At 36.9% G+C, this 23,862-nt stretch overlaps 1 protein-coding gene and 2 long non-coding RNA genes across 11 annotated transcripts; 1 reads left to right on the forward strand and 2 right to left on the reverse strand.

The window, feature by feature from the left end:
- Positions 1-7,723: 7,723 nt before the first annotated feature.
- LOC148849594 (uncharacterized) lies at positions 7,724-8,599 on the reverse strand. Its single transcript, XR_016101376.1, has 2 exons — positions 8,317-8,599; positions 7,724-8,228 (listed from the first exon to the last, which is right to left on the reverse strand). It is a non-coding gene; the product is annotated as an uncharacterized LOC148849594 (long non-coding RNA).
- Positions 8,600-10,588: 1,989 nt separating this feature from the next.
- On the forward strand, positions 10,589-17,562 carry LOC148849595 (protein PIN-LIKES 3-like). 9 transcript variants are annotated; one of them, XR_016101245.1, is made up of 12 exons: positions 10,589-10,777; positions 11,442-11,640; positions 13,050-13,129; positions 13,263-13,387; positions 13,500-13,621; positions 13,894-14,124; positions 15,235-15,327; positions 15,807-15,907; positions 16,305-16,357; positions 16,473-16,522; positions 16,631-16,773; positions 17,358-17,562. XR_016101245.1 is itself a non-coding variant. In XM_088951941.1 (12 exons), exons 2-12 carry the CDS (start codon positions 11,506-11,508, stop codon positions 17,480-17,482), a joined length of 1,143 nt encoding a protein of 380 aa, XP_088808067.1. In that variant the 5' UTR covers positions 10,589-10,777; positions 11,442-11,505; the 3' UTR covers positions 17,483-17,562. The 9 variants fall into 9 exon arrangements, 4 of the variants coding, with proteins under 4 accessions (XP_088808067.1, XP_088808064.1, XP_088808066.1 ...); XM_088951941.1 differs by having other exon boundaries at positions 16,631-16,658; XR_016101247.1 differs by lacking the exon at positions 10,589-10,777 and adding an exon at positions 10,829-10,908.
- A 2,710-nt stretch (positions 17,563-20,272) lies between these two features.
- LOC148849596 (uncharacterized) lies at positions 20,273-23,153 on the reverse strand. The gene is made up of 3 exons (XR_016101306.1): positions 22,996-23,153; positions 22,660-22,815; positions 20,273-21,726 (listed from the first exon to the last, which is right to left on the reverse strand). It is a non-coding gene; the product is annotated as an uncharacterized LOC148849596 (long non-coding RNA).
- Between the last annotated feature and the right edge of the window lie 709 nt (positions 23,154-23,862).

The following is a 23,862-nucleotide window of genomic DNA, read 5'->3' on the forward strand; positions in this document are numbered from 1 at the left end:
ATCTAGGGGCAGCTCGGTACGAGTTCGCTTGGCGACCCGCTTCCTCCTCTTCATACCTTGGAACAAACGCCCCCCACGAGTTCTCTCCATGTCCGTGACACCTGTAGAAACGAGTTCAACATCAGAAAAAATGAAAAGAACAGAGCAAGCAAGAAAACCGCATAGCTAGAAACCTACCCGAACTCAGGCCGGCTGCAATAAGCTTGGCCTCCGTTAAGTAGTGGTGGCACTTTAAGCCTTGCCGTGCCCATTGCCGGAGGCCCTTCACCATCTCTTTATCGAGAGTCACGCCTAAATCGAGAGCAGCCTCACCCCACCCGGTCTGAAAGGGCCATCCTTGTGCACTTTGCACGCCAAAGTAGTCCTGCTTCCACGTCGGGACCTTATTAGGAAGATCGTGTAGAAGCTTAAAACCCTGGCGAGGAGAAAGGTAATACGCCCGTCTCCCCCCAGGAAGAGAACCCGCCAGTCTCTTGAGCATCAAGATAGAGGAGAATATCTCTAAGTCCAAGGGGAAGTTCTGCTCGCAAAAAAGGGAAACTGTCCCCACCAAGTTCCGAATAGAGTTCGGATGAAGCTGGCCAATGGTGACACTGAAGTGGTTTATGACTTCGACGAGAAGGGGATGGAAAGGAAGTCGCAACCCCGCAACGAGCTGCTCTCGAAAAATCACGATCTCGTCAGGACCGTGTTCCCAAGGAAAGCTACCCGAAGGAATAAAATATGTGTACCCCCCAGGAAGATTGTAAGACAAAAGTATGGATTGAAGCCCCTCAGGCGTCATGGTCGAAGGACCAAACCTGTCTAGCATCCGACCTCGGCGGGAGGTAGACGCCAAACTGCCCGAAGTGACTCGGCCTACTGGTTCATAGTCCTCAAGCTCCACCTCAGGATCACTGAGGCAGTCGGGGGACACGGCTCGGTTGGTGAAACCTACGTCGGCCCTACTCGAAGAATCGTCTGAGCTATCAAAGCTAGACATTGGGGAAAAGATGGATTCAGGAAAGTACTCACCGGAAAGTTTGAAGAACAAGCCAAAGAACCGTGAAGACTGTATAAACAGCCTTGACGCGAGCTGAAATGTCGGACGCAAACTCAGTAGACAGACCGCAGAAGTGACAAACCGACCGGGATCCCCCACTATTTATAGCTATAGTAACCAAGAATCGACCGTGAAGACCGAAGATGATCCGACGGCCCACGTTCTTACTGACCGCACAACCCTTAAGGTCGAGACGTGATTGGCGCACGTCTTTCCGAAAAAAGCGAAACGTCAGCGCACGTCTTTTTGAAACCGACGTCGCTTCGACACGCGTCTTTCCGAAACTGACGCGCCACACGTCTCCCTGACAGTCGCCCGTGCACGTATAGCAGTGGCGTGCCTTTTTGAAATGACCCGCTGTCACGTCCCAGCGGCACAAATTGGTTTGAAATTTAAAACGCGCATTGTCACAACCACCAGCATTCTTGAGTAAGCACGTTTCCAGCCTTCTCAGAAACCGAAAGAACCCTAGCAAAAGCAACTCACGCAGTGAAGGTTCGAAGGACGGGACAAATCCATCTGCGACCTCACGAAACTCCCCGCACCATGGCAAGACCCCCGTCGTAAGGAGTGGGGGGCAATTGATGAAGGAAGATTTGGCCCGACCTCTCTATTACGTGACACGTGGCAAAAACAACAGCTCGGCAAAAGGGGCCAAGCCTAGGCGGGAACAAGGGGACACCAGCGGACTGAACTCCCTATCGGGGGCCCGAACTCACCCTTTGTAACAGCTCGGGATACACTTCGCCGAACTGACCTGCCCTATAGATACCTTCGAGCTCAAGACCGCCTCGCTCAGCACTTCACATCACCTGGCACCAAAACCAAACAAGTCGTACCACGCCAGACACTAAGGAAGTTCGTGCCCGAGGGCGCCGTGCCTGACTGACTTGGGATCTGACGTTTGGCGGCAGCACCCTAAACGGCCACCTGCCACCGCCACTGACACCGCCATCTCCAGTTAGATAGACGGTTAGGCGGTGACGGTTCTGTCTCAGCAGAAAGGACGACGACCGAATTGATAAGCACAAGGGTAATCATACCTGACCTGACAAGGGCCCCGGGACGAGTGCACGAAGTGATTATAAGAGCCCCCTGCCCCCGACAACAGAGGTATGCAAACTTTGCGCTATCTAATATTAACTTGCTTTTGAAGGATTCTAACTTGAGCTTCGGAGCCTCTACACCAGGTTCCCCCCAGAGCTTCCCCATCTCCTCCGTTTCAGGTTCCCTGCTACCCCGTTCGGAAGCAAGGCCGCGAACAGCTAAGACCAGCCGGATCGCGCTCCATCACTTACCATTCGACACGCCAAACTAAAATATTCTTTGAGATTATGCAAGTTCTGAACAAATGAACTTGGGAAGTGAAAAATAGGACATAGTATATGAAGGAATAGCAGTCGACAAAGATTTTATGAGTACTTAAAGAAAGAGAGGGAACTTTTAATTTGGACCTACCAATCTCCAATTGGAGGCCCGAATAGATACAAGGACAGTCCAGTCCTGTGAGCTTATCGGATTTTGCAACTTTTAAGAGCAATTAGTTTTGTGGTGTAAAATAAGCCAGATGTTAATTATGCATCTAGTCCATCCATCCTAAGATAGGATTCTATATTTACAGGAGTTCGTCTTTATCTCTCATTGGTTTTTTCTAAGTTGTGGTTTTATTTTTAACATTAATGCGATTTATGAGTCTTCTCTAAAACCTTACAAACAATACTGGATAATGACCTTTTTAGTTATATCCTTCATAAGACCATGGTAGCTTGTGTGCTTTTCAGCCTTTTATTTGAAACATCCCTTTTGGTAGTACATTCATAGTTTTAAATATGACTATCAAATGTGCAAGTGATTTATACGAGGAAATTTTAGATGATGATGATGGTAATATTGGTAATGAGGTTTTCATATTTTTTACAAATTTTTATATTTGTATATAAAATAATTTTTATTTATCACACCATTCCCAAGTGTTTGTTATAAAATTTCTATATCTTTTCTCATAATGTTTTGTGTTTTATCATTTTTAATTTTAATTATTTAACTATGACATAAAAAATTGTCACATCAGGCTTAAAAGGTTGAATTATTAACCTACCACCAAATAGGAAAACAATTTCATTTTTTTTGTTAATTATAACTTTTGTGTTTCATTCTCATCATCAACGAAAACAATTCTTGTTTATCACACTTATGATGATGTATTTTGGGTTGATTGTTTCAACCTGATTAGTTGAATTAGAGACTCGTAACTTGGAGGGAAACGCAATTCTGCCTTTAGGCATTGAGCCAAGTTTGAGCTTGACTTCTCTAAACACTAGTTAACACCAGACAAGAGCCTGGCTTTACACTATTTTAAGCTCGGGCTCTGGGCTGGGTCCATTCAAATTTTAGTAAAAGCAAAGCCCGAGCCCAATCCATGAATAAATCTAGTTGACACTATTAAGGGTGTACAAATTATGGGAGAGAACCTAACCAAAAAAAATGTGGGTAGTTTAGTGATAAACACCCCCTCCACACACACACATGACACATTGGGGGTACATGGAATTTATACTAATAAATTTTTACAAGGAAAAGTTGGAAATAAATGCCAATAAAAAATAATCTACAAATAGTTTGTGGTTATTAGCTATTTTTAAGGATTTAAGGAGAAATATTGAAATTCACCCTATAATTTAATGGAAATTATTGGGGTACAAAACATCTTAAAGGGACCACCATTTGTAAAGTTGCCATTTTCCAATGAGGTTTGGTTTGGAACAAACTATAGCAATCCTACATTGATTATTAATTGTAACAATATCCGACAAAAAGCTGACAAACCAAAACAACTAAAACCTTTCCCTCTCACACAAATATGATAATTGTTTTAGTGTTTCCAATAAAACAAACATCTCTCGCTCTTTAACTTGTGTACTTCTTCTGTCAAGGCCATTAAAGCTCTCAATATGAAATAATAAATAGGACTCCAATGCGTTAGCCTTCTATCATTATGGCAGTGTTTGGTATGATTTCCGTTTATTTGATAAACAGTGCTATGTCATCGCCAAATCAACATTTATCCCATCATGTTGATTTGTACGCATAGGTATTGATAAAAGTTGGTATTGATTTGTGTGCACGCCAACAATTGGGAAAATTTTCATTTGAATGCTTCCCCTAATAGTTAAACGTTATTCATTGCTCCATTGATGTGACACTAATGGCACCTAATAGCGTCTAGTTGTCAATAAATCCCAAAAAAACGTTTACCAACCACCTTTTCTCGGTTTTGAAGACAAATAAGTACAAACGTTTATTTAATAAGCGGAAGTCTTTGTTGGGCAAGGTGTTAATTAGATGATTGGTAAGGTTTCCTACTGGTCATAGCGGAGACTTGGGATTGAATCCCACCTACACCTGGGTGGGGGTGGTTATGGGTTGGGGGATGGGCTACCCCACCTCCCCCACCACAGAAGGTAAGGCTATCAATGGGTTAGTTTTACCCAAGAGACCCAAACCGATTATAATAGTTTTGGTTAGAGATGACAATGGGGTGGGTTTTGTAAGTTCTTAGCCATGCCTGCCTCCCTAAACCTCCTAAACCATACCCACCCCAAAACTTGTAGCGGGTTGGATTTTGAGAATCCAAATCCTCCTTGAACAAGAAAATGCAAAACCCTCCTTGCGTTAAAGGGTAGGGGGTTGGGCTTAGAACCCACATCAAATTTCTTAATAGTTCTTTTTATATATATAATCAATAAATAAGTAAAATAACACAAATAAACAACAAAAATTCCAATTATTTGATTAAAACATATAAAAACACGTAAACTATCAGTTATCGTTCATATAAAATTCAAAATATTATTAAATCCATCACTTAATACATGAAGTTTATATGCTTTCCAACAATATGTGGGTCAGGTTTAACCCAATACCAAGCCATATCCATACCTGTAAGGGTTGTAAAATCCCAAAACCTGTCCTTAAAGCAAAAAAAAGTCTATCAAGGCGGGCACCCACCAAGTAGGGTAGAAATTGCAATCCCTAGTTCTTGTTCCATGATTTTGTCACGATTTATAATTAGGTTGGTTCCGGTTCTTGCCTATCTTGAACAAATTCAGATCCAAATTTGATTTATTTTATTATACATATGATGTTTTCTTATAATTCTTATTATATTTTATGTTTAAAACGATAATTTTGATAGATAATAAACGAGACAATATTAGTTACAAATGTTTAACTTGTTAACATATAAATAATTTAGTATTTTTTCTATCATTATTGTTAAGGGTATGTTATCAAATTTTAAAATTTAAGTTTGTTTTCAATATAATCAGGTATATCGAGTCTAGACCTGATAGACCAGCTATTAATCGAGACGATTCTAGGTTTGTGATTTTGTCTCGATTAATAATCAATTAGGAATTAGTTCTACCTAGCCTGACCCATTGACAACTCTAATGAAGGACTTGATATTAGCGATTCATTCACATCTCTTTGATATTGTTCTCCTTACAAAGCCAACCTAGATATTCTTATCAAATCCAACCTCTCTTTGGGCAAGAGTATTCAAGGTTGTCAATGTGAAAGACCAAAACATTTGGAGCCTAATCCCAAAGCAAAATGACTGTTGGGGCTAGAAGAGTTAAGGAAAATCCTCAAGTATGGTGCTTATTTGGTCTATTAATAAGGTTAGCTCTATTGGCGTTTGGGATGACCCTTGGCTATCCCACCTTGAAGGTTTTAAGCCTATGGGATAGGTCGGTATAGGGTGGAATTCAATGAAATGCTTTTTGGTCCCCCCTAGATTGAGGCTAGTTGAAGATTAATGTTGATACAAGGTTTCGTAGCAAAGATTTTGTTTCCTTTGCTTTTGTGGTGAGGAACAATGAAGGCATTGTTGTTGCTGCAAAATTGGGTTCCTCCTTTGATGTGTCTGCTCAACATGTTGAAGTTGTTGCTCTAAGAGAAAGTGTCATTTTTGTTCTAAGTTTTGGTTGGAACAGTGTTGTTTTTGAGAGTGATTGCAAATCCCTAGTTAAGAGCCTAGATTAATTCTTGGTACTTAGATTGTGATTTGGATTGTTGGTCAGTAACTACAAGCCTCTTAAAACTATCAAACAATATGGAATTCCAAGGCTTTCACTAGGACTAAACTATCAAACAAAATAACCACCACTAGATTACCATTTTCTTTCGCAAAACACAGAGAATTCCATATTGCCCAAATCTCTCCACTTCGAAATTGTCATCCTAATCACAATGATAAGTTAATGAAGAGAAAAAAACATTTGTGATAGAAAATAATATTATTTCTACCAATCCAAGTATAATAAGAAGAGACTGCAATCCAAGTTAAAAGATTAATTGTTCTTATATTAACTGGAAACACAATAACTTAAGAGATTCAAAATTATTTCAACAGGTGAATTACCAATAAACATGTCTGATATGAAATTCCATGGAGATGAATACTAGATAGCTCTTGCTACATAACATTTAAAAAATAAATGAACTAGGGTTTCTGCATGATTATTACAATAAACACATAACTCAGTAGAAAACAAACTATTTCTAGCCATTTCAGGAACAAAATTCATAATTAATCTCCACAAAACAATTTAAATCTCGGACCAGTCTTTAGTTTCCACATCTTTTTTAGTAATCTCTCTATAATAGTTTGCAATCGAAAATCTCTCCTATTCTAAATTGAGATATAAGTAGATTTCATAGTTTGATTTCCATTCCTTGAACATTTCCAAATAAAAGAGGTATTTAGAATATCTCTAAATATATGAACATTTAAAACTTGACTAATCCAAGAGTCATCAAGAACTTGAGAAATGAGATCAACATTCCAGTTACCTGTATTATCAATCATATCCCTAAAACAGATATTCTGATAATTACGACCAACAGGACCCATAGGAGAAATCACATCATTTCCAATTCTAATCCAAGGCAAATTCCAAATATTCGCAGTACTATCCAAAGAGACTTTGTACATCAAATCTGGTTTAACCTTGTAGGAAAAATACAATGAGGATTTAGCTATTTACATCTCAAGAGTTTAATCCACAACCTTTGACCTTGATTCAAAAAAAAAAAAAAAAAAATCCAAGCTAGTTTTAGTAGAAAAGCTTTATTAACTTCTATAGCTTTTCTAACACCCCCCCCCCCCCCCCCCAACAAGATTTGGGGGAACATATGTGATCCCAACTTGCCTAACAAAATCCTCTAAAATTTTTACTAAAATTCCACCAGAATTTTATTTGAATTTTATCAAAGTTTTTATTAAGAGTTTTAGGAAGATACACTACAGACATAACATGATTGGGAATAGATTGAAGAGAGGATTTTAACAAAACCAACTTTCCTACTTGAGAAAGATTTGAAAATTTCCAACCAATTTAGCTTAAAATTTATCCAAGAGGTAAGAAAAAGAAGAATTCATATTTTGATTCCAAAATAATGGAACCCTTGGATATTTACAATGATACTCAAGGTTACCCATTTTTAATTGTCTACATAACAACCTCCTACATTTCATACGAACATTCTTACTAAAATATACACCGAATTTCTGACAATTGATAGCTTGTCCAGACATATTTTGAAAATCCAAAAGATTAGCAATTTCCTCCCTATAAGCTTTAATAAAAAGAAAAACATCATTAGCAAAAAGAATATGAGAAATAGAAGGAGCATATCTAGCTATTTTAATACCATGATTTTAGGGAGATAAAAGGGTCATCTTGTCTAAGACCCTTTAAGGAATAATATGAGCTTAAGCAGACTCATTAATTAAAATAGAAATGCATAAATAAATCATTTGACAAAAACTGTCACAAAAATGAACTTCATCAAATCTCTCTCTAGCTATCAATCCAATATCATTATCCATAAGATCATGAATATGCACCCCAACATCAACTTGATTCAATAAAATTGAAGATTGGACTTGACCTTTGCGCCATTCCTTGAAGAGGCTCTAGCCTAATCTCTTCCATAGGAATTTTCCAAAGACCAAGTAAAGCACGAGATAACTCCTCGAAAGGAATTGTAAGTGGAGGGAAGATTCATCCAACGAGACACCATCTCCATTCTTCAAACTGCATGCACTATTGCTGGACGACCCCCAACATCCAAAATCATGTCCTTCATTAACCGCTCGTTGAAAAGCTTCATATAAATCCTGAAAGTTCTCCATACATAAGCATTCAACACCTCACAGAAAAAATAACTAAAAAGAAGTAGGCAATAGAGAAGCAAAACACACTAACCTAGCTAACTCAACAAAAGTGCTAGCACTAAACGTAAGCTAATATAAAAGACACTTATCAGAAAGACCACAGAAAACCAACAAATAAGAGAAAACACCCACAGATACAAGCCAAAAGATACCTATTCTATTCACAAAAATAAATACAGGGGAAAAGACACCTTCCATGTAGATATAATCTACACATGCTGGTGAAAGACAAGCTAGAGGCTCAAACAAAAACAAGTAACTCAGAAAAGGAGAAAAGAAACTAAAAGACAACTATAGTTAAACAGAAACTAAAGAAGATTACAAAAAAGTTGAGTAAAAAACTGTGCTTATGGAGGCTGTGGAGGTTCACATCTCTTTGTAGTTTGTGTTTCTTCTTTATTTTCTTTTCTTTTCTTTTCCTTTTTTGAGTCTTGTAGCTTGTCTTCATCTTCTTTTAGTGCATTATCTTTGCTACCAAAAAAACTTGGATATGCATTCTCATGCTTGTCATTTGGCTAAAAAATTTATATATGTTACTTATAGCAAATTTACTACTCGCAAAATTTATAACTACTTTTGAATTGTGATTTGAACTTTTGGTTGTGTTTGGTTGCAATGCAAATAAATTTGCACTGGTGCAAAACCATGGCAATACAAATGATTTGAGTGTAAATTTTGACCTATTTTTGTTTCAAATTTTAGTTTATTTTATTTGATTGCAATAAAATTAAGTAAATTAAAACATGAAACAGAATAAAATAAAATCCAAAAAAATAAATGAATTTATATTTTTTAATTTGCACTCTCATGCATTTATACTAGTACAAATAAAATTTCACTGCAACCAAACAAAGTTTTATTTCAAGGTTTCACTGATTTGCGCAAATTTATGGAATTAAGATATCGGCCAAGATAATATTTATATATCCTTATTTAATATTTCCTCTTTGAATAATTGAGTTGAGTGCGGTACGGATCGTCCAAAAAGGTTCGTGACATGAACTGGAAAGTGTCCAATAATTACAATGGAAAAGAAATGCTGAAACTGAAAGCATGTGCCAAATTATTTGTGGAGATGGCCAAGGCCCAATGGTATCTAAAATTACATATCTTTACTTTACTTTAGCTAACTCGTTGATTGCTTGGTCTTGGTCTTGGTGGACTCGCTCTTGACTCGTTGCATAACTCGTACATTCAGGTTCATTAAAATATTTAAATAACTGACTTCTATAAATATCAACATTAGATGACATGATATGGTATGCTATTAAAATATAATTTGGATAGAAATCAAATCACCTCGACATTTTAAATATATAATATAAATATTAGAGGTAGATGATTATTATTATTATTGGGTAAGCATAGATATAGATTATTTAGGTGCAATGTTTTAAAAACCAATCTAGAATCGGAACCGCTTTAGTCACAGGTTTTTGAGTCACCAGTTTGATTATCAGATTAATGGATGGGGTTAAGGGTGTCAATGGATCGATTTTGGATTGGACCTCATCCAGTTCAAAATCAATTTGAACGGATTGGACGAACCAACAAGGCATATTGGATTGAACCAATCCAGTCCAAAATGTTTATTAGATTGGATTAGATTTGATTAAGCCAATATTTGGTCCATTGATATAATATAAGAATATAGATGTTAGTGGACTTGGTTTTGGTTGAAACCAATTTAAAACAGATTGGATGGTGCAAACATTAAATTGAATCGGTTAAAAATATTCATTGGATTGAATTAGACATGGTCCATTTATAAAGGACTTACATTGAACTGGACCGTATTGGACCAAATCCAGTCCAATTGACACCCCTAAATGAATCCATGGTTCGACTACTTGGGCCAGCAGATTACTGACCAGGTCAATAATTTTTAACAATGGACAAATTCAGGGGTTAAATAGAATCGATTGCCTGGACGATTTTCAAATCACACGGTCCGACCATCCGGGTCATCGACGGTTCGAGAACCAATAACGGGCCACGAAGAAATCCACACATTGACGTGTTGACTTGTGGATAGATTACGTAGACCATTAAACACAGCGTGGAGTGGATACTGGATAGCAAGTAGCAACAGATCCAGAGTCGGAACCATGGTGATTGGTTTCTAATTTTGTCGGCTTGTAGTAGCCGTACTGTGGTAGTAGGAGAGAGGATCGGGTTCACTCGAGTCGATTCTGCGTCATTCATTGATGGTAAGTCGCATCATGAGTTTTCTTTTTTCTGAGCTTCTTCAGTCAAAGTGTCAAACCAACATATGAAATAATGCTAGCACATGGCGAGGAGGTATCTTTGTCTATATCTCTGTCTCTTGTCGTTTTTTATTTATTTATTAAAATAAAACAAAATAACCACTTGTCTGATCCTTCTGAGATCAAGGTTCCTTTCATCCGAGTATCCAACACAGCCTGTTTTGGACTTTTCTTCTTGCAGAGTACCCACGATAGCTTGAGCTTTTGCTCTAACAGCATCATCAGGTAATTTCATCTCTCTTGTTCTCTTATATTTTTTCTCCTCGTCCCCGTTTTATAAAGACTTACACCTTGATTATTTTTACTGGAGAAATCTATATATCTATGACGTGAATCCTGGCTTGATAATACTTCATGTAGAAATCCTTTTGGAGTTTGTGTTTACAACGTGATATATATATATATATATATATATATTTTGAATGGGAGAGTCTGGGTTGTGTAACTTGATATGCTTTCTTCAAAGAAAGTGGGACGTTTGAAGATTTAATTTAGAGATTCTATTAGTGTTTCTGGGATAATTCATGAAGAAGCTTTTAACATGGTTTTTTTTTTTCTTTTTTAGCTAAAAACGATATCAGAAAACTCTCTAGTGCAGGAGTACAGATTTTGATTTTGATGATAAGTTGGGCTTTTCAAGGTTTGCATGATATGTAATTTTTTAAATGGTTTTCTTCAGGGAATAGAGGTAGAGGAAGCTTTAAATTCTTTGAAGGAATTTTTGATATGATCAATGATCTCTGTTTCTTGCTCCGCAGCCCTGAATTTTACCTGAAAAAGAGTTAAAAACAAAAAGAACATTTGTTTTCGGACTTGATTCACTTGTCACAATTAAAAAATACTTGCCTATAAATATGTGAAATTTGACTCTTAAGATGCTATCTTGCAGAGGATGGAGCTTGTGTGAATGTTTTCCTCCAAATAAGTAGTCAAAGACAAGTCAAAATATCCATATGGGGCTATTGGATCTTTTCATTACTGCTTCAATGCCAGTCCTGAAAGTGCTTTTGGTAACTCTTATTGGCTCACTTCTTGCACTAGATCAAATAGATATTCTAGGGGAGGATGCAAGGAAGCACTTAAATCAGGTAATAAGTTGCTAATCCTTTCATTTCATATCTATAATTCTAATTTATTTTGTTCATCTTGAGGACTATAAACCTGATAATTGTTAATGGATATGCTTATAATAGTTCATTCAATATTAAATGGAAACAGAAAGTATTCTTAATCCTATTTCAGATGGAGGAAATGCATATTCTGCCCATATCGTTCATGCTCATCAATTTACTTTGCCTGCCTAGGATCAGTTCTGTTGGTTCAATTAGTGGGAGACTCTTTTTCTATGGTAAAGATAAAATTTCATAGAAAGGAGAATACAGAAATAGGTAGTATGGAATCACCAACAAAAACTACATACAATAAAGATGCAGTTTGAAATTCTGAACCAGAAAAAAAGGGCCACTACTAACAGAACTAGAGAATATGAACTCTCTCAGACCAAGACCCATAGTCACATTTCAGAAACCAAAACCATCACCAACGCCTTAAAAGGATATTCTAATTGGGACTCCTTTGTCAACTATATCTCACCCCACTCTTCTCACTATAGTATCACCAATTTGCTCCTTCTATGGTCTCCACAAGGAGATTTTTTGTGATACTGAAGATTTACCCAAATCAAACCTACTCCCCCATAGCTCCACTCCATTTATTGGGAGACCTATGTGACAGATGGGAGCTGAAATTTCTTTCTATTTGGGATTCGTCCAGTGCATTGTCCTTCAATCAGATTGCTTTACATTCCAATTTTTGATTTAGGTGCTTATCCCTTCTCTTCCTTCCACAACTGAGATAGATAGAAGGCCATTATGAGATTTTGGTCCCATCCATCTGAGTTCTTGGGAGGAGTGGGCTGAATATGGATTTAACCTTTGGCATTTTTGCACAGATCAACTCTGTCTGACTTGAACTTGTGTTTTCATCCTTGTGAACCTGAAATTTTACCATTTCTCCAAGCAATGGACCCCTATTGAGGTTAATACAAAATAATAAATGAACGATCAATGTGATTATACAAACCCTAAAAGATGTGTCCTTTCACACATTATTAACCCTAGTGCTAAGTACATATAAAGCAAAACTGCTACACCAAATTTACTTAACAAACACATCAATTGCTGAACCACTTTGTCCCTATATTTGGTTTTATTTCTTAAGCTAAAGAAAGATGAACCCCATGCAATTACTCTTTCATTTTTTTATTCTCAAGAAGGTTTGGTAGCAGCTCTCTTATTAACATTTTTCCAATTACTTAGTCCCATAGTGGTCCGAACTTCCCAAGTTCAATTAATCAACTGAACTATCCCAACTTCACTTTGGTGATTTTGCAAAGTATTTTGACCTATCAATGGTATAGAAGAATCGTTCATGTTCTATGATTTACTAGGTTCAAATGTTCTGAAAGACTTACATATAGCTTTCTCTTTGTGAACAGATTGTATACTTTGTATTTACCCCAGCACTTGTGAGTAGCTACCTTGCTAAAACAATAACTCTTGAAAGGATGGCCATGTTGTGAGTTTCTTTTAATCCTATTAATTGCTAAATAGTATGCAAATTATGCTGGATCTTGGCCTTTCTGATTGAATTTGAGTTAATTTTGTCTTCCTGATCATTTCCTAGAGTAATTTTCAGCTGAATAATTTAGGTGGTTCATGCCAGTTAATATCCTTATCACATATATCATTGGTTCAATACTTGGATGGATAGTTATACGAATCACAAGGCCTCCTTCACATTTGAAGGGCCTCATCTTGGGCTGCTGTTCTGCAGGTACATGGCAGTTCCAAGTATTTAAATTATGAAGTACATGTTCACCATATATTGAGAGTTTTTCCACTATATATATAGCCATTTTCTAAATGTATTGTGTTGATCTGAACAGGAAATATGGGGAATATGTTTATCATTTTCATCCCAGCAGTGTGTGAAGAGAAAGGAAATCCTTTTGGAGCTCATGAAATCTGCCACACATATGGTCTAGCTTATGCTTCCCTTTCTATGGCTGTAAGATCTCTGTGATTCTTGACTTTTCAAGCCAGCAGAGAATGTTAATTATCTGAGTGAATCTTTGTATGTGTATGCATATGACAGAGAGTAGATTACCTCCCCCACCCCCACCAGTGTGTGTGTTTGTATGTGATACTGTAATATATTTATCATCTGTCAAAAAAGTGTTATTTTTTCAAAGAGATGTAATCTAAGCATAACATGTATTGGTTATTTGTTTTCCATGAGACTTATTTCAGTGTTTTCATTGACCTGCTAAAACATTTCAGATAGGAGCTGTTTATTTGTGGGCTTATGTCTACAATCTTGTGCGGGTATCTTCTTGTACCAGCAGTGTCCAAGTGAATGGTTCCACAATTTGTTCAAAGTTGTCTGGAGAAACCTCAGAATATAAAGGAAGTTGCACTGAAGCACTACTTAATTCACAAGATTGTTCTATCTCCAGTGACTTCTCAGATCAATATAAACTGCCTTGCATTGAACCTCAGGGAGAGCTGAAGGTTGTTATTACTTTACCTTACCTTGATATTGTTCCTTTTCTCTTGAGCAGTGAAATCAGAAGAAATCCAATGGCATTATGCTACAGCAAGAAGGGAAATATGAGTTTGCCTTCATCCCAGTGCCAATTGCAAAACAGTTAGGCTATCCTATATATTTTTCTGTTCTTGTTTTTGCATATAATTATGATGAGTTTGATGTGAAAATCCATAAAATCGCTGACCATTCTCATGAATATTACCTTCTGGTCAGGGGAAGAAAACTTGGAACGAGAAAACTTATCAATGCCAAGTGAAACTGGAAGCTGTGATATATTTATGGGTCCCCCCTAGAATCTTAGGATTTAAAAGAATTAAGCCTTTTGGCTGATCCTATCCATACATCACAATTAAGTAATGATGAAGAATTAACAGTAATTGACTATGATTTATGTAATTCAATAACTTGGTTAAATCTATGAAAATTGTATTTCTAGTGTTCTATATTAGATTACAAATCGGAAGAATTGTATCGGTCAGGTATGCTTGTTATATCTGATGTATGAGAATTGGTGCAACAGGTAAGATATACAAAAGGTTTATATCTGTCAAATGATGTCCTTAGGTTAAATAATGAGTAATTGCCTAGTAAGATGGGGTGAAACTAAAAGCTTGCAATAAGTGAAACCTCTATTATGCTTAATCCAGGAAAATTGGAAGGGAAGATACCTAGGCAAATGCAAGGAAGTTGTATGTGAGTAGTAGAAAGGATAAATCAATCTTACAATAGGTCATTACCCAATTATGATTCTGACTATCTGGGGTTTTGGGAATGGTGAACTGGATAGGGACCTAACCTCTTAACATTTTAGCATGAAATGCCTGTTCTCAGGCTTGAACCTGCATTCTCACACTCGTCAGCCCAATAGTTTACTATTGACCAAGCACTATCCCCTATTCTTTCAATAAAGAGTTAAAAGTGGGGAGTGAAGGAGTGGCTATCTTGAAATTCTTTGGTTGTTGATCATACATTTGGAAGATCTCCTATGATTCTCTCTGTAGTTTTTATTTTCCTTTCTTTCAACAAATTCAAGTTTTGGAGATATAATGATTTGAGCCTTTTGTTTCATGAAGGTGCCAATTTCAGTTAAATTTAGACATCAATTAGAGATTCTTTTGGAAAAGATTAACTGGAAAGCTTTGGTCTCACCTTCAATTATTGGAGCGGTATGCTTACCTTACTGTTTTTTGCAGTAGCTATTGATATTCCTCGATACTGATTTTAATTCTGTCATCCTGTATTTTGCCACATGTTTTACTTGCTGGGAGGATTATTCCATTGTAATAGGCTTCTAAATCTCACTCCAACTTTTGATGCTTCATTTATTTTAGAAAAAAACAAACCAGTAAAAGATTAATTAGGTGATTCTAGATATCAGTTTGCCCTTTCATTAATGGCTTAGAAACATGTCGATTGATATGATATCAGACAGCGATGTAATTGTAGTTATGGTTCTTGTAGTGCAGCACTTGAGTAGACACTTCTGTGAATATGGTAGAAGCATAGACCTTTATGTGAATACGTAATGGTGCTGCTGGAATTTATTAATTGAAGTTCGATTCCTTGGATAAAATGTGCTAACCTAAGATGAAAATGTCTTGCTGAAATTATATTGGACTTAATTCATTTCTGTTTTCATGTATAGTTTGTTGGGTTTTTGGTTGGAATAGTCCCTCAGATGCGAAGGTCAGTGATTGGTGAAAGTGCTCCTCTTCGTGTGATCCAAGACTCAGCTTCATTGGTGGGGTATAAATGACTAACCATAAATGTTATTTCATTGAAACTCTGAAATTTCCAACTTGAGATTATTAAGAAATATAAGCTCTCTGAAGTGCACACCTGTTGTGCCCTTCATGCTATACTGTAAACATTACCACCCTATGAATTGATGTGGATCATTCATTATATGGACAACCCTCAGGTGAATGGATTTTCAATATCCAAGTTTTTGTTGTTGTTGGTTGTTGTCTTAAATGGACATTGTTGGTAATAGGTGACTGACATGGTTTTCAGTCTCTGACCCATCCAGTACACGCATCTATTGAGAAGTCTGCATTCATAGCATAAAAACATTGACCAACTCTTGGGTTATTCATAATATGAATACTTATGGTTGTCTCTATTTTCTTTTTCGAGTCTGCAGTGATGGAGCTGTCCCAGCACTCACCCTGATAATGGGAGGAAACCTAATGAAGGGTAATTGCTGATTTATTGTTGCTCTCTCTCTTAGTTATACTGGTTGCGGTTGATTCTGGTTGGCTATTTTAGAAAGAGTCTATCTGTTCTAACTTACGGCTGTGCTATTGTGTAGGTTTACAAGGGTCCCAAATTAAGCTGTCACTCATTTTTGGTATCATAATAGTACGTTATATTACCCTGCCCTTGCTTGGAATTCTCATTATTAAAGGGGCAATTCGCTATGGCTTGGTTCACTCTGATCCATTGTACCAGTTTGTTCTTTTGCTTCAGTTTGCAGTTCCGCCTGCCATGAACATAGGTATTGTAAATGATTCTTGCCAAGAACGGGAGTGCAGTGTTCATAGCTAAGGAACTTACTGGATGGACCCCAAGAAACATGTGGCTGTATTTTTTAACTATGCACATTCAAGCTGGTTAGGATAAATACTTTACATGACTGTGTTGCATTATTCAACAGTTCTTGCCTTTGGGAACATATTTTCTCCTTTTCTTCCTATGATTTGTTCTGGTAGTCATGCCATCCAACTATGTGGAGTGTAGCATGACTGAATTAGATTGAATGTAGGGGGTGCAACTTGGGCAGTCTCAGATTGAAGATTTGTTAAACTTTGAATCTGCCACATGACTGAACTAGATTGAATGTAGGGGGTGCAACTTGGGCAGGCTCAGATTGAAGATTTGTTAAATTTTGAATCGGCCACACCTGAGGGCTCAAGCCTGATGCTATGTAAAATTTTCAGATCGGGTACTCGACTTGCACCCCCGGTTGAGTGACTTGAATTGAATCATGTGAGTAGTGTTGTTTGAAATATTTTTGCCTCATACTAGTCAGGTCACAGTATAGGTAGTGAAAATGGGAAGATGGAAAAAGAATGCTGTACTGCTGTTTGTCCTCCAAACTCTAAATGTTTCCTTGGCCTTATTCTTCAGTTTGACAACTTATTATCTAGACTTTGGTTGTTTTAATTCTGATTCAAGTTTTTCATAATTTTGGCAGGGACAATTACCCAATTGTTTGGGGCTGGGGAGAGAGAATGCTCTGTCATCATGCTGTGGACTTACATCCTTGCCTCTGTTTCGATTACCCTTTGGTCCACCTTCTTCATGTGGCTTCTAGCCTAGCCATTTACTTTACTAACTGAATGTTTGCACCTGTAGCACAGTTCGCATAATGAATGAATAAAAGTATTGAAACTGATCAACTGAAGTGTGATAGAGGATAAGTCATCCTGAATAAAGTTTCAAATTCGGGTAACAAAAGCGTATTTCACACTTGCGTATGAGCAACAGCAAGTCCAACTGCTAAACGGCCTATAACGCTAAAACTGCCAAACCAAAACCGAACCAATTGGCCAGATTACCCTATTTTTTGGTTCAGAGTGTTTAGCCTCAGCTTGGAATGCGCGCAAAACCTTATATTTTGTATTATTTTATATATTTATATTTGTACTTTTTCCAAACTGAGCCAACTTGTGTTGCCATGAGGGATGATCATTTATGACCTGGAACGAGCCAAGCAAATCTTAGGCGTGAACAACCTGGCCCGTCCAGGTCTGGGTCCTGGGACTAGGCTGGGCTCAGCCGCTCAGGCAGCCCCAACGGCCGTTAATGCACTCTGAAACCCTGGCTCATGAATCATGATCACCCTTAGCTATTATTGGCATGAATTAGGTAATAGTTTTACTTTAATCCAATTGAATTGGAGACCATAAGAAGCGATTTAGATCCCTTAAACTGAAAGATTGATAAAAGCCTAAAACACAGTTGTGGCATATTTGATGTGGGCATTCTGTTTAATGCTATATCTATTGTTAAATTATTAGTGTTTAAATCATTTTTTTACTATTTCAGCCCATATACTTTTGATCTATTCCTACTTTTTCTTACTAACTGCTACTTGAACACAGAGATGCCAGAAAAGTTTATTTTTCATTTTTAAATATCTGAAGAATCTTTCATCCTGATCTTTGGATTATTTAAGGCTTAATGATGACTTGAACCATAAAATACAACCTCATTAAGAGTAACTTTGTTACAAGCCATGACTGTGACTGGCTAGCGATGGACTAGGATAAGAATGAACCTATTTATATATAAGGGTTCTAAATTTCTAATTATAAAGCTAGTGAAGAGTTGTTTTCGCTGGAAGCGGCATGCTAGCTGATGCCAGCAAACATGTCTTTATCCCAAACTGAAGCTCACAAGTCATAACATATTGTGCCTGAAGTTCTTGTGTTTCTATTTCAAATTTCAATTGATCATATATCTATTGCATTGAAGGCAAGAACACTGTAAGAAACCATGATTAATTCTAATTCGGTTCATAGGGGAAGTCCATTTCCCATCCTATCTCCCATGGAAGTGGGACCGACCTATTCTTGTGGCTGTAGTTAGAGGTGTCAATGGACCAGTTTTGGGTTGGATTTATCCAATCAAAATCAATTTGGACAGATTGAACGGACCAATAAGACATATCAAATTGAACCAGTCCAGACTTAGTGGTCCAAAGTGTTTATTGGATTGGATTGAACTTGATCCATCTGAAATGGATTTATATTAGATTGGGTTAGACAGACTAATATCTGATCCATTGATTGAAGATAAGAATACACTGTCAATGGACTAGGTTTGATAGGAACGAATCTAAATTAAAACCAATTTGAATAGATTGGAAGGTTCAGACATTGAATTGGACTGGTCCAAAGTATTCATCAAATTGGTTTGGACCTGATCCATTTGTAATGGATCCATATTTGATCGGATCAGATTGGACTAAATCTGGTCCAATTGACACCCCTGTAGATTGATGAATGGTCAGGGCAAAATAGAGTTCCCTGTTCTGGGGAGAACCTTGTGAATGGTAAAGGACTTGGTTCACTGAGTTATGGGAGTGGGAAGAGTATATTCTTTGTAAAACCATGATGTGCACTCATGCTTTAGCTACTGGTTACTGCTTTGATTAACTCTGGCCGCCTCAGTCCACTCAAGCCCTCCCCTCCCGATGGGGAGAGGAGCTAGATTAGTACTATTCAGTATCAACACAACAATTTTGTGTTCAAACTCTTTACAGAGTATTAAGCTGATTGATTATTACATGCACAGAACTTCCAGAACTAAACTTCAGGTCAAATGCCTTTGATAATGCCTGTGTATGGAAGATAAGTTTCTTAAGAGATCAAAGTCAAATTGATGAAACAATTGCTAATTTATTTGTTCACTGTCATTTACAACTAGGATATTTCACTCGTATTTATCATTTTTGTTTAACACCCATTTTTATTATTTAATTTAAGAGATTAAATTAAGTATTATTTTTATAAAGAGATATGGTATATATAAATAATTATTCCTAATGTTTTCTACCCTTATAATAGAGGGACCAAATTTAGAAATAAGGATATTTCAGCCAAGGAAAAGTTTGAAACAATGTTCAGAATATTGGTATCGTGCAAGCTTAGATATAGTGGAAAGAAATTGATAGTCATGGATACACTGGGGAAACTATTACAGATTCCACAGATACATCAATAACAAGAAAATCTAAAGTTGAAATAATTATGAATTGGTTATAGTCATACACACATAAGAAATGCAAACTTCCATAGTTTATATAAAGAAATGCATTCTAATCACCAGTACTAGGAATCTAAAACATATACATATCATACAATAATTTTATTAATAATACATCAATCAATGTTTGAGTTTCCAATCTACTAAGGCTAAGCTTGGGAGTGCTTATTTGAAAAATAAGTGCTAAAAAATAATTGCTTATTCTAATAAGTGCTCATGAGCATTTCGTGAAAAAGCACTAATTTTAAATAGGGCAAGTATAAGTATTTTATAAATGATGTGATGGGCCAAGACATACCAGAAAGGAAATAATCGTTTATTGAATAAGCACTTCATTTATAAAATAAGTATTTATTTTATAAACACTTATTCACAAAACAATCACTTATTTCAGGCTTATCTCCCAAACACGAATAAGTAATTATTGGTGTGATTTCAGAAGGAAAGTCAAATAAGATCAATCCCAATAAACTTGAATTTAACTGCATATATGCCAGTGTTGCAAGGACTATGTCCAAATGGATGAACCATCCATGTCAGACATGCATCAGATTCTTATGCTTAATGGATTCTTGAGTGACACTTTTACGTAACATTTTCCTTTAACTCTTTTCTTATTTGACATAAATGCCAATTTCCCATTAGGTATAAATCATTAGAATGCTTTTTTCCCACAAAATGTTGTAACAAAAATAAAGTTCTAAACCTTTTCCCTTAGGTATAAATTTTCAGAGGATGTTTGGTGCAGTACTGTTCCCCTTGCCGAGGAGTTCCCCTCTCTATTTGCTTTAGCCCAAGACAAGGATATCAAAAGTAGCGACTGTTTTGAAATGGTAGCCAGCAATATCATCTGGGTGCCATGGCTGATAAGGAATGTGGATGGTTTGGACATTGCTAATCTGGTTTCCTTACTGGCTTCCCTGATCCATGGTCTTTAATCCTTTGGACCAAGATAAACTCTGGTGGACTGGGGATGGGTCTGGTGCCTTTTCAATTAAATCTTGCTATCAGTTGTTGGTAAGGACCGATGAAATTCAGGTTCCCTGGAACTGGATTTGGAAGTCCAAAATCCCTTCAAAGGTGATCTTCTTCATCTGGGCAGCAATCAAGGGAGATATTCCCACGGTCGACAACCTCAGATCTAAAGGTTTGGTTATTGCCAATAGGTGTTTTCTTTGTGGCTTGCACCTTTTGCTTCACTGTGTGCTCACCCATCAAATCTGGTGTCATTCTTGGGTGTTTTTGGAGTCATTTGGGTGGTTCCACCAAACATGCAGCGTCTCTTCTCTTTCTTGGAGATTAAAAGCTTTCATCTGTTGGTATGTTTGGAAAGAGGAATAATAGGGCTTTCCAAAATGTCTCTTCTTCTGTCGGAAAGGTTTGCACCAGAATTGAAAAGGGTCTGGTTAGTTGGGCTTCCCTCTATTAGGAGATCTTGGGTTTAACCAATTAAGCTTTGCTCAATTTGTCTCTCAGTGGGGTACTCTGATCAGGGAAGAAGCTATCTTTATGTAATCTGTTCTATCTTATTTTATTTTCTAGCTCTCTCTATATGCAAGGGAATCACTTCCTCATTCCTGACCCCCTTCAGAGACCAAAGTACCAAACATTGTGGGAAGGGGTTTGGTCACAGGATTTGGAGGACATAAAAGAAATAATAAAGTATGAGTGCATGGCATAGAGGTTCCCATTCTGAAGATCAATACCTGACCAAAGCAGAAAACTGGAACCAAAGGTCGGCCTGTCTGTATGGCTATGCGAATAAACCCTTTTCTTGCCTTGACAAAGACAATCTACAAAAATAGTAATTTGACATAGACCAATTAAAAAGGAGCAGAAATATTTAAATAAAACCAATATAGTAAAAACAAGGACTAGAACCTGCAGCTAAATGGTTGATATTCTACACCAAAACCAGGACCTGATGATTTGGATTTATATTTGCCAGAAAACAAAACAAAAAATGATGTGAGAAAGGAAACTAGTGTTCCTTAAATCAGATTGTAAAGATTACCAAAGGGAATATGCCTCCCGAATAACCAGAAAAGTGAACATTCTAAACATACTGAATGAGAAATATTGCATGTAAAACTTACCCACAAGAAAAGAGAGAAAAATATATACTGGTGATTTAGGAGCATCCCATTTTAGATTTGGTGTAATGGTAAAAGCTTGTGCTAGCAAGCGTGAGAACACAGGTCCAAGTCTGCGAGTGGTCATTTTTGTAAAAAAAAAAAAATTCCAACGGTTAGACCATATCCAGTCTACCCCTCCCAAGACCCTAGATAGCTGGGACGAATATTGGGTAATGGCCTTTGGCCATTTTAGACAAACCACCATAACTATGGCCCAGTAGTTGCTTGTTTCAAGAGAAAACAGTGCCCCTGTGCATTAATTATTACAGTGTAGAGTATTTTCATCTTTTTGCTTGGGTTTTACTCCATTTTATCAGAAATGGGATGTCACAAATCAAGACTAAGGGATTTCAGATAAATCAAAGCTTTTAATGCACAACTGGGCTATTTATTTTCAGTTGTGAAACCCAGAAAGAAATTATAAAAAGAAGCAAAGCAGAGACTATCAGAGAGATTTGAGAAATACTTGACTGGGTACAACAAGAAAAGCCTACAAGCACAAGTGGGATTTAGATTTATTGAAGGAAACAATTGGAACAAACACTAAGAACACTTAATCCTCTAATAATGAAACGAAGGATACAAACAGACCTCTGATCCATGCTTCATAAGACATGCCTCCTGCACCCCACCTGGCACTACGATGCAACTATAACCAGCTTTCAGAAGTGAGGTAAAATTCATCTTTGTTGCAGGAGTTATCCCCAGCCAGGTCCATATATGCCTCAGGAATGGTGTATAAAAAATCTGTCATTTTCCAAAAAAATGAAGAAAGAAGAAAATAGTGAAAAGTTCCAACCATACCAACAGGTATCATCATCATCTAAGCCTTATCCCAACTTTATAGGGTCGGCTACATAAATCCTGTTTCACCATTCTGTTCTGTTTAATGTCATATCTTACTGGCATCAAAGGTAGAAATCTTACAGCACTACTTGCAAGAAGCTTGATTTTTGGAAGATGCATGAATTCCGTAAAGTCCACGAGAAACAACTCCAATTGGAAAAACCGAATGTGGTTCATACCCAAAGACTGCAGGTATACATAGAGGCAGTCAATGTGCAAAATAAGGTGATGGTTGAGAGAGTAAAATAATTGAACTGAGATGGTGGTGAGGTCACTAAGAGAAAGAATCTAGGTGTTATAGAAGGTAGTAAAATTAAAAAAAAAAAAACAAAGAAATATCTTAGGGAGATGAACAGATGATAGCATGAATACTCCAATGGCCTCCCACCAAGATATGACATATTCACAATTCTAAGAAATAATTATTGGTTCATTGGACAATTCACTGTAGAGCAGAACTGAAACGATTTGGCACTAAGTCTGCCATTTTGGTAGGGTCAGTTTTGTTATGAAGGTAAGCAAAGCTTTTTACTAATTGCTTTCTAAGTGTTTGAGGAGTAAGGGTTAAACTGTGTTTAAGGCAAGATATAGCTAAAGAACAAAAGGGTTCAAGTATAAAGTAAAGCGTACTTGTGGGGTGAGGGATTCTGAATAGGCACTTAGTTGCCATTTTGTTACACTGAAGTCTTATGTCTGAGAAGCAAAAAGCTCCAAAAGAAAGTACTTTGAAATTTTGTGATTTTCTTCTTTGTTTGACATCTAAGTGTAGCGAACGTTGTTCTGGAATTTGAATGCTGAATTCTGAAAATGGATGTTAATGTTAATGAAAAAATATTATAAAAGGGATTAATTAAACATTTAATAGTTAAAAATTAAAAAAAACAAGGAAAAACAACGATAAGCAAAAGAAATAATTAAAAATAATAGTACGATAATAAATTGATCAAA

The sequence above is a fragment of the Nelumbo lutea genome, chromosome 6 (assembly GCF_056320005.1).
Source record: "Nelumbo lutea isolate HS-2025 chromosome 6, American lotus-T2T, whole genome shotgun sequence".
Classification (NCBI taxonomy): Eukaryota; Viridiplantae; Streptophyta; class Magnoliopsida; order Proteales; family Nelumbonaceae; genus Nelumbo; species Nelumbo lutea.

Excerpts from the sequence above, each read along its gene's own strand:
- LOC148849595 (XM_088951938.1), top strand. The coding sequence starts at position 11,506 with ATGGGGCTATTGGATCTTTTCATTACTGCTTCAATGCCAGTCCTGAAA. Across the intron at positions 14,125-15,234 it reads AACCTCAGGGAGAGCTGAAG|GTGCCAATTTCAGTTAAATT; the intron begins GTTGTTATTACT and ends TGTTTCATGAAG. Across the intron at positions 15,328-15,806 it reads CACCTTCAATTATTGGAGCG|TTTGTTGGGTTTTTGGTTGG; the intron begins GTATGCTTACCT and ends TTTCATGTATAG.